Below are 15,870 nucleotides of genomic sequence, written 5' to 3'. Positions count from 1 at the left end.
ATTCAACTTTCCAAACATGCCAAAAAAAAAACTGCATTTATGAGAACGTAAAGAGAAATGATTATTAAAGAATAAAGACTATGGTACATAGCACTTAAAAAACTGCTAGAAATACATAAGAATCTATGAAAAGAATAAATAATGGAAATAATCAAACAATTTCATATTCAGTGTCAGTTGTCCGGCAAGAAGATGAAAGATCTTCCTTCATGTTTAAGGTTGATTGTTGAACTAACCGTACCAATGCTTGCACCACCTGAGATATCGGAGCTCTACGTTCCGGATCCGTCTGACCAAACAAGCCAGAATAACTGTTACAACTTGAACTCATGATAGTAAATGCCCTTCACAAGAATCAAAACCAATATCATGTTCTCTAGTTATGAATTTCATCTTCTTTACCCATAACCAACATTTTCACTGAGTACGTGTAACATAGAGATAATATGGTGACTGTAATGTTGCAGTTTACCTGTACACAGAGGGAAACAATATCGGCAAACGGAGGGAGTGATTTGGGAGGATAGAGTCCCCTTAAGGCAGGATCAACCATTCCTGCCAGTGCATCAATGTCATGAAGCAGAGGTCTGGCCCATTTCACTAAGCATTGCTCTGATCTTGGTCTTTCACTGATACACAAAGCACCAGCATTTCAACTATTAACTCAACACACTTTGGCTAAATGATACAAGGATTGATTGAATGATTTAGGCTTACTTATCGACGGGCATCCGGCCGGTCAATAGCTCCAACATTACCACCCCGAAACTGTACACATCACTCTTTAGTGTATATGCTGATGGCTTTGTACATTCTGGAGCATTGTATCCCATCCCCAGGTTCTGGCTTGTACGCTGAAAATAAAATGAAGTTATAATATTTATTTTTCTAACATGACATTATGGTTGAAATACTAACCATAGAATCCTAAAACAGGAGCTGATATGTTTCTTTCATACAATATCATGCCAATTTCCTCATAAAACTGAAAATAATATGAAAGCTAAGACTGAAACTCCTAGAATAAACTACCAAGTTCCACAGCACAGAAGTTAACCATCATTTCGATTTCCGACTTCGAAAACCGTGAGGTAATATTTTCCATTAATCCAAGCTTGAAAAATGAACTATAATTGCCTCAAAAGCCAAACACCCTTTATCAAATCAGCACAGTAATCAATTATAGAATGAAATCATCTTGAATCATATAATTCTATGCTCAAATTTATGGACTAAATCATGCATTAATCCTTCTTTTATTAACTAGAACTTTATAGGTTACTTGCAGGACAAACAAAACACTTCTAGATTTTATAACATTGAAAAAGGTATGATAGGTTTCAGGGTACATTTGAAATGATCAGAAATTTGAGCAACTATTAAAATTGAGTGGACATATATATACTCTAACCAGGAAAAAGACTAAAAGAAAGGATCTATTAGATTCCAAGTAATGCTAACCAGATGAAAGCATGCCATGCCATAGTCAGATAGATGAGGATTGAGTTCAAGATCAAGCAATATATTAGATGACTTGATGTTCTTATGAACCATAGATGGAGAACAAACATCATGGAGATACCTGAACAAAGCAATTTGCACCACTGGGTTAAAATTTTAAGGAAAAAATCAGCAACATTTCTAACATATCATATCATCACTCGGTAGGTAGGTATAACTTTTTGGCAAGTTACTGCAATGTTCTATGAGTTAAGAAAAATAGGTGTTATCTCAGCTAACTCCTGATCCATTTTAAACTCTACAACTGCAAACATATAATATCCGGATTGAGTATTCAAGTTGACGTCTGAAACTGCAAGCTCAAGTGCACACAAAATCTACGTGCTAAAATTTGTGAACATTGCAGGTTTGAAACTCTCGGAGTAATGTGATCATTGTTCAATATAACCAATACTGAAAAAGAGTGAATAAAGAAGATACCCCCCAAAAAAAGAATGTATAATGACTTACTCAACAGCCCTGGCTACACCTAAAGCTATTCTGACTCTGGTATTCCAAGTTAGGGGTTTGCTGAAATCATCAGCTACGTGTAGGAACTCATGAAGTGAGCCATTTCTGAAATAGTCATATATTAGCATATTATGCCCTTGTTCTGAACAATAGCCAACGAGTTCAGCAATGTTAGGATGATGAAGCTTTGAGATATTTGTAACAAGTTTTGAGAAATCTTCTGGCTTCTGGCCTTGAAAAAGTGAGGAATCTATCTTTTTCACTGCTAAAACCTGAGAACAAGTACAGAAGCTAGTGAGATGGCATCTTAAAAATGTATTTAATAAGAAATGGAGAAAAGGGGAACAAAAAATGCTAACCTTTCCTTCTGGATATTTTGCCCTATAAACACGTCCAATGGTGCCCTCGCCCAAAAGGCGTTCTGGTGCAAAATTATCAGTGTTTTTCTGTAAATCTGCCAAAGAATAAGGTACAACTTGAACAGAAGTGCTTTTTCTTCCTTTCAGGCGGTTTGCAAACTCATTCTCACTGAAGGACACACGGCCTGATATCGAACGTCTAAGGCCCATTGATGGAGATTTTAGCAATGACTTAATATCAGCGTTACCTGGATCCGTCGACTTAAAATCTGTCATCAATAAACATCATATAATCAGTTAAACTATTATTAGTTAGTTACCAAGCAATCAAAAGATGCTCCAAAGGCCAAAAATGACAGGGAGTAGCCGGTCAAGATATCTCTAAAACATGTCAATCCTATTCTCTGCAGAAAACTTAGTGCCACAGTAAAAAATATCTACTTGAAAAGTTTGTCCAGCCTCTTTTGCAAATTCCAAAAATTCACATAAATGTGTACTTTGATTGGCACCATGCATTGTGGGAAAACTAGCATATACTGTAACAATTTGAAATGTTGAGAAAACTCCTGCATGTTTATGCAAAACGAGTATGATGCAAACAGTTAGAAAGGCAAGTCTACTTGTGATTGTTACATGCAGAAACCACATATAAATGTATACCTTTGGGTTCTTTCAAAATGCCAACATAAGTTCCAGTGCCCAACTCCTGTGAATGAAGGGGAGTAAAACCTTTATGCGCACTGATCATATCTTCATCAAGGAAATGAGAGGATGGGGGAGGTGGCTTTCTTCTTGTAAATACAAAAAGAAGAAAAAGGAGAAGAGAGATTCCGCCAAAACATGAAAAACCTATAATTAATCCTTTTCGAAGAGATTTATTTGAACCTTCACTATCCTTCTCTTGTTTATTAGGGCGACGGCGGTGTTGTGCACCAGGGGGTGGAGGGGGAGCTGGCCCTGTTGACCAAGAATTTCCTCCAGTTCTTCCAAATGGATGATTACAAGTAAGGAAACCACTTTTAGAGAACTAATAGAATTATAAATGGTGGAATTTGAAGATACTCACCTTAGTTTGTCAATCCCCTTCAACTCATTAGGAATCCATCCAGTAAATTTGTTATTTTCAACATTCCTGAAAGAAATGACAGTGATTGATAGTTGTGTGGTCTCCTTGAATTATCATCAGCTTCAATGAATGAATGGGAAAAAAACTATCATTTTAAACAAGTTTTATCGGCTGGCTACTTACAGATCATTGAGGGGAAGGTCGGTAAGGACATTTATTGTACCAGTGAATTGGTTGTTCTGCAGATGCCTGCACAAGAGAAAACAGAATTATCAACAAGGCACCTGTAAGAGTAAAGATAAGAAAAATAAAACTTAAAAAAAAGAACGGAAAATTTTGCCACTTACAAACTGTTTAAATTTGAAAGATTTGCAAGAGAATTTGGCAGCTTGTCAGACAGTTGGTTGTTTGATACATCACTGTATGCCAGTTCATATGTTAGTAAGCGCTAAGGTTTGCAAAAGATTTGCAACAAGAAAAAAATCATTTTTTCACCAATACTTACAATGATTTAATTTTTTGAACTTTCGCAAACATATCACTCAACTGTCCATTGAGTTGATTATGGCTAAGATTTCTACAGGAACCAACCAACTACTTAGACATGGTAAGAACGGGCCAAACTGTAATGAAATAAGAAAGAAAAAAAATACTTCACTTACATTTCTTCAAGGTTGGTCATCTGAGATATCGAGTAAGGCACATTGCCATTGAAATTGTTTTCAGAAAGTTCTCTGCAAATTGAGCTAGTAAGATATGTGTGATATTGTAGAGAATCAAACAAATGCACCTTGGATATGTCATGAAGATTAAAGAGATCAAAAACAAACTTTTTCATCATTTGTAAGGTGAGAATGTAACAAATGATGTTTGTATTAAAACAAATTAATCTTACTTAGGTGATTTGATCAAGTAAATCTAGAAAGATAATAGGTGTTAGTCTTGACCTTTTAGTATTACCAGAAATGGATAAAAGGATAAATTTAAATAAGCAAGTTCAAAGTATTAGTGAAACAATAATTTGCTACTTTTCAAAAGCTGTAACCAACATAACTTTAAGGAAGGAAAACCAATGACCAGAAATTTGGATCGACTCCATTATCTATGAAAAACCAATGGTCAAAAAGTTATATCAAACATATGATACAGAGTTACAAAAGAAATTGAAGAAAAGAGTTTTCAAGTTGATTAATTTAGATCATATGACTTACATGCGTTGAGCATTGGGAGGTAGTTGATATGGAATATCACCATTGAGGTTGTTCTTGCTGACATCACTGTATTAGGACCAACAATGCGTAGCCTTCAGATTATACTTTCTAACAAGTAAAAACTAAAATAATAATAAGAAACAGAATATATGACATTAAACTTCGCCTATTTCGGGAAGCAAATGCTCACAAGATCTTTACTGAAGACAAGCTCGATAACTGGTACCCCAATTGTCCACTGAGATTATGGTCTCGTAAGTTTCTGCAATATTTTTAATCCAATTATAACCTGTTGAATAATAGAAAAAATGCAAGATTGGTTCCCAAGACAGGTAGGGAAGAATAACAGAAGTAATGGGAATAACATACATTTCGGTTACGGATGAGCCTGAACATGTGATCCCTTCCCAGTAATCACCACAAGGGTCACCACCACTGCTTTTCCAACCGCGCAATTGAGAAGGACTATTTAGGCTTTTAAACATCACATTAAGGGCAGAAACTACGAGAATGCAATTACCAAGAGTCAGAATCTATGGGTTTACGTTTATGTTGATCAGTTTGATGCATTAGACATACAAGTTCTTGAGCCGAAACGGTTGATGCTTTCAGGGGATAATATAAACAACAGTGGCAGATCTAGAAACTAAAAAATGGGTCTATAATTCTAATACTCTTATAAAAATTTCCTTAATTTTTTTCCTTCACCTTAACACATTAAACTAAATTTAGCAGCTTTCCCAAAATAATATATATGCAGTTGCTACCCTCCAAGGCTGCATACATCAGCCCCTGATAAACAATGCTCAGATATATGACAATTGAAAAGCATATAATATATCTAAGAATTGAAGCATTAGAAATCCTAGATAGAACAAGGGAAATAGTGTACATACCATCTGGGGAATCTGTCTTTGAATGGACCAAAGAAATAAGGGTCCCAAGAAAGAGAAGCAAACATCTTGCAACAAAATGATGCATATTCCAGTGGCAGGAATGAGGGGTTCGAATCCTTTCATGCATAAACCCAATGATGGGGAAAAAGAAACAACAAACATCAACGACGACGATCTCTCCAACAAGTGGAGAAAATATTGAAAAAAACGAAAGCAAAACCTAAAACCGATTTGGGGTTCCCTTAGTTTTTTGAAAAAGTTGAAAAGGTTGGCTAAATTTGGCTACTAACAATGGCGAGAGGAGAAACAGGGGGGCGTTTCAATGGTTCCGGATCTTTCTAACACTTGTTTCCCGCCTTCTACAATTCTCACCGTTCACTAATATTTCCATCTCCAAACGTTTAAACTGTTCACCATAAAAAGAGTAAAGTATAGCAATGGTCACTAAACTTTTCTGATGCTTTCATTTAGGTCCCTCAACTTTTAAAACTTGCAATAAAGTCCCTCAACATTTAGTCTATTTACAATATGGTCCCCAAAGTAACTGAGGGACCATATTGCAAATGAACTAAATGTTGGGGGACTGTATTATAAGTTTTAAAAGTTGAGGGACCTAAATGAAAGCTTCAAAAAAATTCAGTGACCATTACTATACTTTACCCTTAAATTTAAATTGATTTGTGTGTTTTTTATAGTAGAAGCGACCAAGTGTTAGGCATGTTATTGAGGTAGTTTAATTTGTTATAGATGCAGGGCAAAAGGCGTGGCAGAGCTGAGAACGTGCTTACATCTGTCAAATTACACTATACAGACCAAACAAGATCTGATAAAGAAGATGGTTTCGAATCATTCAGTTTGACAGATTCCGGTTTGACCGCAGTTGTTGTTGGGTTTTCTAAACTAGAAAAGTTGAGCTTAATCTGGTGTTCTAATGTTACAAGTTTTGGTATAATGTCTCTTGGACAGAAATGCATTTTCTTAAAATCCTTGGATTTGCAGGTAATTCATTGTATGCTAGGGGAGGCTTTGGTAATATTTTACTTCTGTGTATCTCAATTTGATTGATTATACCTTATTCTTTCAACATATTAGTTTTACTTCAAAGTGATGTAAATATTGTGCTCTTAAATGTCTGTCCCTAGTCATTAATACATAAAATTCATTGTTATGCACTCGACATGGATATGTTTAATTTTCTAAAAGTTTTTCCATGTATTTGGATGGTCATATTTTCATGCTCATGCTTGAGTATATATCAGGCATGGTACATCAAGAAACAGAATCGGAGCAACATGATGAAACTTTACTTGTCATGTTCTGTGAGTAATTCACTAGGCAAATTTAAGTTGCTTATGATGATTTTTTTGTAGGGTTGCTATGTTGGAGATCAAGGTCTAGCTGCTCGAGGACCTAAATTTGTGTTTATGTGAAAGCTTGACTGATTCAGGATTGGTTGAGTTGGCAACCAAATATGGGAAATTGTTGGTGTGGCTGCTTGTGTCAGAATAACTGACAAATCACTGGAAGCTGTGGGATTTCATTGCAAATATCTTGAGACCTTGTCATTGGATTCAGAGTTTATTAGCAATGAGGGAGTCTTTGCTATTGCACAAGGATGCCCTCTTTTGAAAGTCTTGAAGATACAATGTATTAATGTCACAGATAGGGCTTTGATGGTTGTGGGAGTTTCTTGTTTATTGTTGGAAATGATGGCTTTACACACTTTCCAGTAATTTACAAACGAGTTTGCACTTTCCCTAGATTTCTTATGCATGATGATTAAAATATCTCCCTCATTGAATTGCATTGTTGAAGACTATTTGGCCTTTAGGTTCTATTGCCTAATTCAATGATCTTTGTTTTACTATGTTTCATATGGATAACATGATTATTGAAGTATGACTTCCTTTCGTGTCCCAGGGGTCTTCGTTCTGCGGAAAAGGGTGTAAGAAGCTAAACATTCTTCCTTTGAGTGATTGCAATTTCCTTGGTGATAGGCGTCTAGAGGCAATTACCACCGGCTGCACTGAAGTTACGCATCTTGAAGTTAATGACTGCCACAATATTGTAACTATTGGACTGAAATCTGTGGGGAAATCTTGCCTGTATGTTTATCTTTTATTGTTTTCCCTTACTACTGAATTTTTAAGGGACAAGAGTCTAGGCTTTAGCTGTAGCTAGGTCTCATATACAATCCCTATGATTGGGTGACAGACTGTATGCCTTTTTAAAAAAAATTAAGTTATGTCAATTCTGAAGTTATTGACTTTGTACAGGTGTCTGACTGAGTTGGCTTTATTATACTGCCAAAGGATTGGTAATTTCGCCCTTAGTGAAGTTAGAAGGGGCTATAAATACTTGCAAGCTCTTCACTTGGTAGATTGCTCCAGCCTAGGCGATGAATGTAACACCCCTAACCCGTATCCGACCCGAATATGAGTCCGAGGTGTAACATTGACTTTTCAAACTTTGCCACTTAAAGAAAAACATGGAAATTTTAAACTTTCATTAAAACAAAATACGTTAATTTACATAAAAGAGATCACGAAATACAAAATCGACCAGAGAATTCGTAATTAACAACTTATTACATGCCAACCCTCTATACACAACCCAAAATACCTACTTTGCCAATTACTTCTGATCTGATCTTTTAGTAGTGATTCTAGTACTGCTCTTCTTGTTTCCTGGTACCTACGTGTAAATCACTTACACGCTAAGTCATAGACTTAGTGAGGCAATAAATAAACATGTAGCTATAGACTCATGAATATGCATTCTTACCATTTGATCATGACATTTCAATATGCATGTATACATTTCACTATAACCGATATAATCATGTCATGTACATATGAAACTTATCTTCTTGTATCACTTTCACCTTAATTTATCTTTCAATTGCCCATGTACATTATTGAGAACAGAGGTATTTGAGTACATTGAGGTTGTGCACTAATGCTGTCACCACAACTCAATAATTTCCCTCATGGGGCACTGAACATTTGTTCAGTATTTGTCCCGAAGGACCACTGGATACGTCCCGAATGACTAATATACCCTCGACTCTTGGCATGCCAACTATACCTATAGCTCTCGTATCATATAACATGGGCTTTAATATGAATACATTTCTCATTTCATATCTCTTTATTACTTTTCATATAAACTCATAATCTTTTCCATTATTTCACATACCTGGATTATATTCTCTGGCAATGATATTCGTTAATTCAATGTCATATGAACATATAATGAATTATGCATGCAATCACTATTACAATAGTATATGTATGCATATACATGGGTATGGAATCATTAATTCAACTATCAGAGATAAACTTATCACAAGTCTTGTCTCTATACAATTTAACTATAAAATGCACTCACCTTAGCCTTGATTTGATTCGATTCTAATCCTTCGATTGTTTTGGAATAAGATTATGCTATAAATCTACAGAGTAATACATTGATACTTATCAGCATATGAATTGATATATTCCAAACTATAAATCCTTATGCTAAAAGAAAGCTATTTCCATCTCTTATTGAAGGTATGCATCGATGCACTACACCATGTATCGATGCATCCCTTGACGGGTACATCGATGCACTACCCATGCATCGGTGCATAAATCTTATTCGATGTTTGTATTTTAAGCAGGTGCATCGATGCACTCCTTATGCATCGATGCACTAATGGCATTAGATGTTCATTTATTTTAAATGAGTGCATCGATACACTCCATGTGCAACGATGCACCTTCAACAAATTCTGGGATTTTCTCTTGATGCATCGGTACACGTTGAATGTGCACCGATGCACTCTGCCCAGAATTCTTTTCTTGAACCCGAAAACTTATCCATTTCAGTTTAAATCTTTCATGTTTTATCCCCTTTTATATTCTTAACTCCGGTACACATACTTAAACCAATCTATACTCATTTATTTCATCTTAAACCTCAGAATCCTATCCTCCTTATGAAATCCTAGAATTATACCAACTTTGCAACATGATTTAATTCCACTTCTAACCCTTAATATGTCTTAACTAGATTTATGACAAGTCAAATTTAACTTCCAATTCTAGATATGAACTCTATTCTAAGATTTCATTCAAGAACCTCTAATCTTTAATCTCTTATAACTCCATCATCCTTTGATTTTAAGATAACCTAAGCTTTCCTTAAGCTTAATTATCATCTAATAATCAAAACCTAATCTTAAATTTAACAAGAAACTCAATAATCAGAAAACTTGCATTTGTTTTGCATTACACGCACAAGGAAGAAAGAAGAAGAAAAGAACTCTGGAAGCCTTTGTGTTCTCCCCTCTTCAACCCACGTGGATACATATATAACCCTTCTTTTCTTATTCCCTTAGAAATAACCTCTTTGCCCTTCTATTCCTTCTTCATTTCAATTCAAATCCATACAATAATTTACAAATAAATCTTTATATTGTTCAATCATTCTATTTTACTTTCCCTATATTTCTTATGCATGATGATTGAAATATCTCCCTCATTGAATTGCATTGCTGAAGGCTATTTGGCCTTTAGGTTCTATTGCCTAATTCAATGGTCTTTGTTTTACTATGTTTCATATGGATAGCATGATTATTGAAGTATGACTTCCTTTCGTATCCCAGGGGTCTTCATTCTACGGAAAAGGGTGTAAGAAGCTAAACAATCTTTCTTTGAGTGATTGAAATTTCCTTGGTGATAGGTGTCTAGAGGTAATTGCCACCGGCTGCACTGAAGTTACGCATCTTGAAGTTAATGACTGCCACAATATTGTAACTATTGGACTGAAATCTGTGGGGAAATCTTGCCTGTATGTTTATCTTTTATTGTTTTCCCTTGCTACTGAATTTTTAAGGGACAAGAGTCTAGGCTTTAGCTGTAGCTAGGTCTTATATCCAATCCCTATGATTGGGTGGCAGACTGTGTAACACCCCCAACCCGTACCCGACCAGGATACGAGTCCGAGGTGTCACATTGACTTTTCAAACTTTGACTCATGACAAAAACTCGAGAAAATTTAAAACTTTCATTAAAGTCACATAGGTTTGTTTAACTCAATCAATTAGTACATGCCAACTATATTCAATATACAGAATACATCTAATTCAAGACATCTTTTCTGATCTGATCTTCGGTAAGAAGTAACTGACCGGTCTTGCTCCTCTTCACTTTTCTTATAGCTTTCCGAAACCTACGTGTGAAACACTCACACGCTAAGTCGATGACTTAGTGAGGCATAAAAACATATAACCACTACTAATGCATTCATAATCTATACTTATTATATCATACAAAATCATACATTCTGTCATGCAACCACTATTCACTTGTACACACACATCATTCACATATTCTTATAACATGTTTCCTAGCACAAAACATGTAAATCATATGTAAGGTATTTATTATTATCTCTTTATTAGTCTTATTTTCGTTCTTTATCTTTTTGTCATATGTTCTTGCATCAATTCCTCTTAAACAAGCTATATTCACATCATCATATCACATATATCACTTTATACCATAAAGATTACAAACTAATCACATACTATCATGCAAGGTTCTTTTATATTATTTCCTTTATTAGCCCATGTAAACATGTGAGAACCATAGATATGTGAGTCTATAGAGGTTGTGCACTAATGCTGTCACCACAGCTCGTAAAATTGCACCGAAGTGCCACGTAGAATTGCACCGGAGTGCCACGTAGAATTGCACCGTAGTGCCATATAATAATATCTATAAGGACCACATATCATTCCTTAAGAATCATATACATATACTAGGGATCAAGTATGTGTCTCACAAGACTTCACACATGTTCCAAAGAATATATATATATCCCGAAGGACCGCGTAGACCCTCGACTCTTGGCATGCCAACTATACCCCTAGCTCTCAAGACACATAACATGGGCACTATCTTTTATATCCTTGCACATATTCATGTAACATATCACATATTCATATAAGCTCGTAGCTTCATTCACACATACATGTAATCACGTAGTTCATGTAAATTCTCATATGATTTCATATTCATATAATCACATAATTCACTTACACATAGCACATTTTTCATGTAATTCATAGATATCCCTTAGTTTATATCTCTTGATCATTTAATCATAACTTCTTATCACATATCTCATAGTCATGTCTTCATATATTCATTTCATCACACAGGCTTATAGTTTCTAGTCATATTATTCACATTCTCTGACTTATCTCTTATGATCTGGTAATCACTACACTTATTTCATATAACTTATTACCGAATAATTCACATATAATCACCTAGATCACTTTCACATAGCTTATATAAGTTTCCTGAATCCTTTCATATTACCTGATAACGTATATCATATAGTTATATAATAACTTATCTCATTTCGTCTACTTTATGCTTTATTTCTTTATATTCCCTTAGTTTATATTATTCTCATTCCATTCTATAATTTAATCTTATTTAGTTTCCTCAATTCTCATTAAATCAAATAACTCGATTTTACTAATTCTCATAACCATGTATTTCACATAGTCTTATATTTCATTATCTTATTACTTATATTTATTCTCCTATGATTCTTCATAACCCTCTATTTCCATTTCCCTACATCTCTTGACTTATCTTCTATATTCATATAATTTCATAACTTATTTGATATTCTCTTATTAACACTTAATAGGGTGTGTACATAAACCACATAGCACATACAAAACATATCAATTCATATAATCGAGCATACATACACTCATATTCAACTCATGCCTTTAATCATGAATTCATATGTAACTCTTCAGGAAATAGACTCATCGCAAGTCTTCTTCCCATCACCTATCATATACTATTGAATATGCACTCACCTGGCCTCACTAGTCAATTCCAATCTCTTATCTTTCCCTTTGATCGATCTTACTTGACAATGATTCTGGAACTCGTTCAGGCGCTAAATCTACATAATTATACATTTTCAAGACAACTATTAGATACATACACCTTGTAATTTGATACTAGCAACTTAAATGAACTTAATAAACCCATATTTACATTTTCCTTAGGGGTACATCGATGCACTATAGGTGCATCGATACACAAAATGGCTTCGAATTTTTTATGCATCGATGCATCCCCTTAACGCATCGATGCACCTTCAAAATTTATCTTGGTGCATCGGTGCATACTCAAACTGCATTGATGCATTCCAGGCATTCGATGTTCTTCTTTTAAGAGTGCATCGATACATATTGAATGTGTACCGATGCATCATGCCCAGAAATTATATTCAAGCCCGAAAATCATCAACTCTTCACTCAATTCTTCTATTTTAAGCCCCTAAGATGTCATTAAATTCAACTACCGCTTTATAAACCAACTTATATCCATATAAGCTATCTTTATCTTTCATATCTCTTCATGATTCTTAAAATTAAGAATCATTCCCAATTTTCCATGTTATCCAAACTTTGATTTAACACTTATAACTTCTTATTCACACCTATGACAAGTCAAATTCCATCACCACATTCATTTATTAACTCTTTTTCAGAAATTCGCTTTGAAACTCATTTTCTTTAATCTTTTGTAACTCCTTTATGTTTTGATTTCTAAGATAACTTAAGCTTCCTTAAGCTTAGTTATTATCTAATGATCAAAACCCAACCTTTAATTCCACAAATAATCAAGAATTCATAAAACTCACATTTCTCTTGAAGCTCACGGCTGGAGAAGAAGAAGAAAGAAAGAAAGCTCTGGAGAATTATCTCCTTTCCCACGTGCTTATTACCCTTTATAAAGGGAAATAAAATCTTTCATGAGAAATGACCATAATACCCTTATTACTTCCAAACTTTGTTATAAAATCCAACACCAACATATTTCATTAAAATCTCTAAACTTTTAATCTTTCTGAGATTGGTCACTAAATTACCAAAAATTCCATTTTGGTCATTGACCCGACTTTTGAGATGTTACAGACTGTATGCCTTTTTTTAAAAAAAAAATTGAGTTATGTCAATTCTGAAGTTATTGACTTTGTGCAAGTGTCTGACTGAGTTGGCTTTATTATACTGTCAGAGGATTGGTAATTTCGCCCTTACTGAAGTTGGAAGGGGTTGTAAGCAAGCTCTTCACTTGGTAGATTGCTCCAGCCTAGGCGATGAAGCCATTTGCAGTATAGCTAGAGGTTGCCGAAATCTAAAGAAACTTCATATCAGGATATGTTATGAGGTCTCTCTTTATGTCTATTGGATATATTCCTCTACCTTCAATATGTTTGAACCACTAGTACCGACTTCACCAGGAAAACGACTGCATTTGTAGACTTGCATCTTTTAGGTGTTGGCAATAATTTATTTTTTAAATTTATGCAATTCCATATCGGATATAAATCCTTAACTTGTATCACGCCAATAGGTTGGAAGCAACGAAATCATAGCTGTTGGTGAGAACTGTCACTCTCTCACGGATCTTAGTGTCCGCTTTTATGATAGATCTCTCATTGTACTTTCCTTCCAGGTTTATGTGGCAGTTCTGTTTGTCCATGCTGTTTCATGTTGTCAGTTGTGCTTCGAGTTTTTGTTTTGGGTGTTAAATATGGTTTACACATGGACTTTATTTTGGGTGTGAATTATGGTTTACACATATGGAGCTTTTTTCGGGTGTGAACTATGGTTTACACATATGGAGCTTTTTTTGGGTATGAATTATGGTTTACAAATATGGACTGTACATTTAAGCTTTTTTGCTATTTTTCTACTAGGGTACAGGATGAGGCTCTTATTGCTGTCTGTCAGGGATGCCCATTACAATATCTAAATGTTAGTGGCTGCAACCAAATAGGTGATGCCGGAATTGTAGCCATTGCAAGAGGATGCCCAGCACTTGCATACCTCAATGTGAGTGTTCTCCAGGTGTGCCCTCCCTCTCCCTCTCTTTGCTTCTTTATGTAGATAAGCTTCTGTTCAATTTGATTGTTTACTCTTGTAATTTTTCTGCTTCTTCCAATACTTCTCCGAACCGCAGGGGTGTGCCAACCTGAGTGTTATTTTATTTTATGTGTTATTCCGATCCATTACTTGCTTATCAAACCCTTTTGATTGCAGAATTTAGGCGATATGGAACTGGCTGAGTTAGGGAGAAGGTTGTCCCTTACTCAAGGATATAGTACTGTCACGTTGCCATCAAATAACATACATTGGTCTTTCCCAACTGGTTAAAAATTGCCAAATGCTCAAGTCATGCCACATGGTGTACTGCCCCAACATAACTGGCGCCGGAGTTGCCACTGTAGTTTCTAGTTGCCCGAACATAAAAAGATCCTGGTCGAGAAATGGAAGGTGAGTCCTAGAACGAAGAGAAGAGTCAGTTCAGTCCTTTCCTTTCTCTGTGTGGACCTCTAATTAGGACATCGAAGTTTGCATTGACCATGCTGGTCTGGTCGCATCTCAAACAACATAACATTACTTGAATATTTAAGGGCTCTTCCTAGGTTACACTGTTTGTAGCAAGCCTTCTGTTGTATGAAATTTTCCAAAATTTTTGTGTAATCCAACCCTTGGGTTTTCCCTTTACATCTTGTCGAACGTCAAACACTGGCTTTCAAGGCTTGCATTCACATAGTTTGAAACGGCACCGATTAGAAAATTCGAATCGGCAATAAACATCGAAATTGCGTATCTTTTTTAAAAAAAAAATTATTATCTTTTTATTATATAAAGTGTTACTATATGCAAAAAATAAGTTTATATAGTGTTTAGATTATGATATGTGAAATTATTTTTTGTTATTGAAATAATAACCTTTATATAAGCTGGTATCTAGATTTGGTAATTTCTTTTAAATTGGTATCTATTTTTTTTATATTTTAAATTAGTATTTGAATTTAAGAATCTTTTAAAATTTGCCCATGGCTTGTTCAATGTATGGATTATACTGAAGTTTTAATGTTATATGTTTATTTTATTCAGTTTTTTACTACAAAATCTGACGTAATAATATTGATATATTTTTTAATGTTGTTTTTAATATTTAAAATACAAAAAAAATAAATATTTATTTTTAAAATAAATGTGTTATATTAAAATATTAATAAGATACGTTAGATCATAAGAAAATATTAATAAAATAAAGGGTAAGTATAGTAATGGTCACTAAACTTTTCTAAAGCTTTCATTTAGGTCCCTCAACTTTTAAAATTTGCAATACAGTCCCCTAATATTTAGTTCATTTGTAATATGGTCCCCTAACATTTAGTCCGTTTGCAATATGGTCCCCAACGTAACTGTTGGGGACCATATTGCAAACGGACTAAATGTTGGGAGACTATATTGCAAATTTTAA

General features: G+C 34.7%; 1 protein-coding gene and 1 pseudogene across 1 annotated transcript; one reads left to right on the top strand and one right to left on the bottom strand.

The window, feature by feature from the left end:
• Nucleotides 1-108: 108 nt before the first annotated feature.
• On the bottom strand, nucleotides 109-5,623 carry LOC120195885 (protein STRUBBELIG-RECEPTOR FAMILY 5). Its single transcript, XM_039197824.1, has 16 exons — nucleotides 5,504-5,623; nucleotides 4,977-5,109; nucleotides 4,798-4,869; nucleotides 4,608-4,673; nucleotides 4,059-4,130; nucleotides 3,902-3,973; nucleotides 3,744-3,815; nucleotides 3,580-3,645; nucleotides 3,397-3,462; nucleotides 2,991-3,313; nucleotides 2,331-2,599; nucleotides 1,972-2,243; nucleotides 1,462-1,582; nucleotides 718-854; nucleotides 473-629; nucleotides 109-289 (listed from the first exon to the last, which is right to left on the bottom strand). The coding sequence occupies exons 1-16, from the start codon at nucleotides 5,586-5,588 to the stop codon at nucleotides 152-154; spliced, it is 2,121 nt and encodes a 706-aa protein (XP_039053755.1). The 5' UTR covers nucleotides 5,589-5,623; the 3' UTR covers nucleotides 109-151.
• Nucleotides 5,624-6,250: 627 nt separating this feature from the next.
• LOC120195927 lies at nucleotides 6,251-14,930 on the top strand (annotated as a pseudogene).
• The last annotated feature ends 940 nt before the right edge of the window (nucleotides 14,931-15,870 follow it).

Source organism: Hibiscus syriacus, unplaced genomic scaffold, assembly GCF_006381635.1.
Source record: "Hibiscus syriacus cultivar Baekdansim isolate YM2019G1 unplaced genomic scaffold, ASM638163v2 tig00117021_pilon, whole genome shotgun sequence".
NCBI classification, from domain to species: domain Eukaryota; kingdom Viridiplantae; phylum Streptophyta; class Magnoliopsida; order Malvales; family Malvaceae; genus Hibiscus; species Hibiscus syriacus.
The sequence above is the reverse complement of the archived record's forward strand: the minus strand, read 5'-3'. Positions and strand labels throughout refer to the sequence as shown.

Coding starts and splice junctions, on each gene's coding strand:
- LOC120195885 (XM_039197824.1), bottom strand. CDS start 5,588: ATGCATCATTTTGTTGCAAGATGTTTGCTTCTCTTTCTTGGGACCCTT. Junction 3,974..4,058: donor ATGACCAACCTTGAAGAAAT/GTAAGTGAAGTA, acceptor TGGTTCCTGTAG/AAATCTTAGCCATAATCAAC. Junction 3,314..3,396: donor AAGGGGATTGACAAACTAAG/GTGAGTATCTTC, acceptor TCCATTTGGAAG/AACTGGAGGAAATTCTTGGT.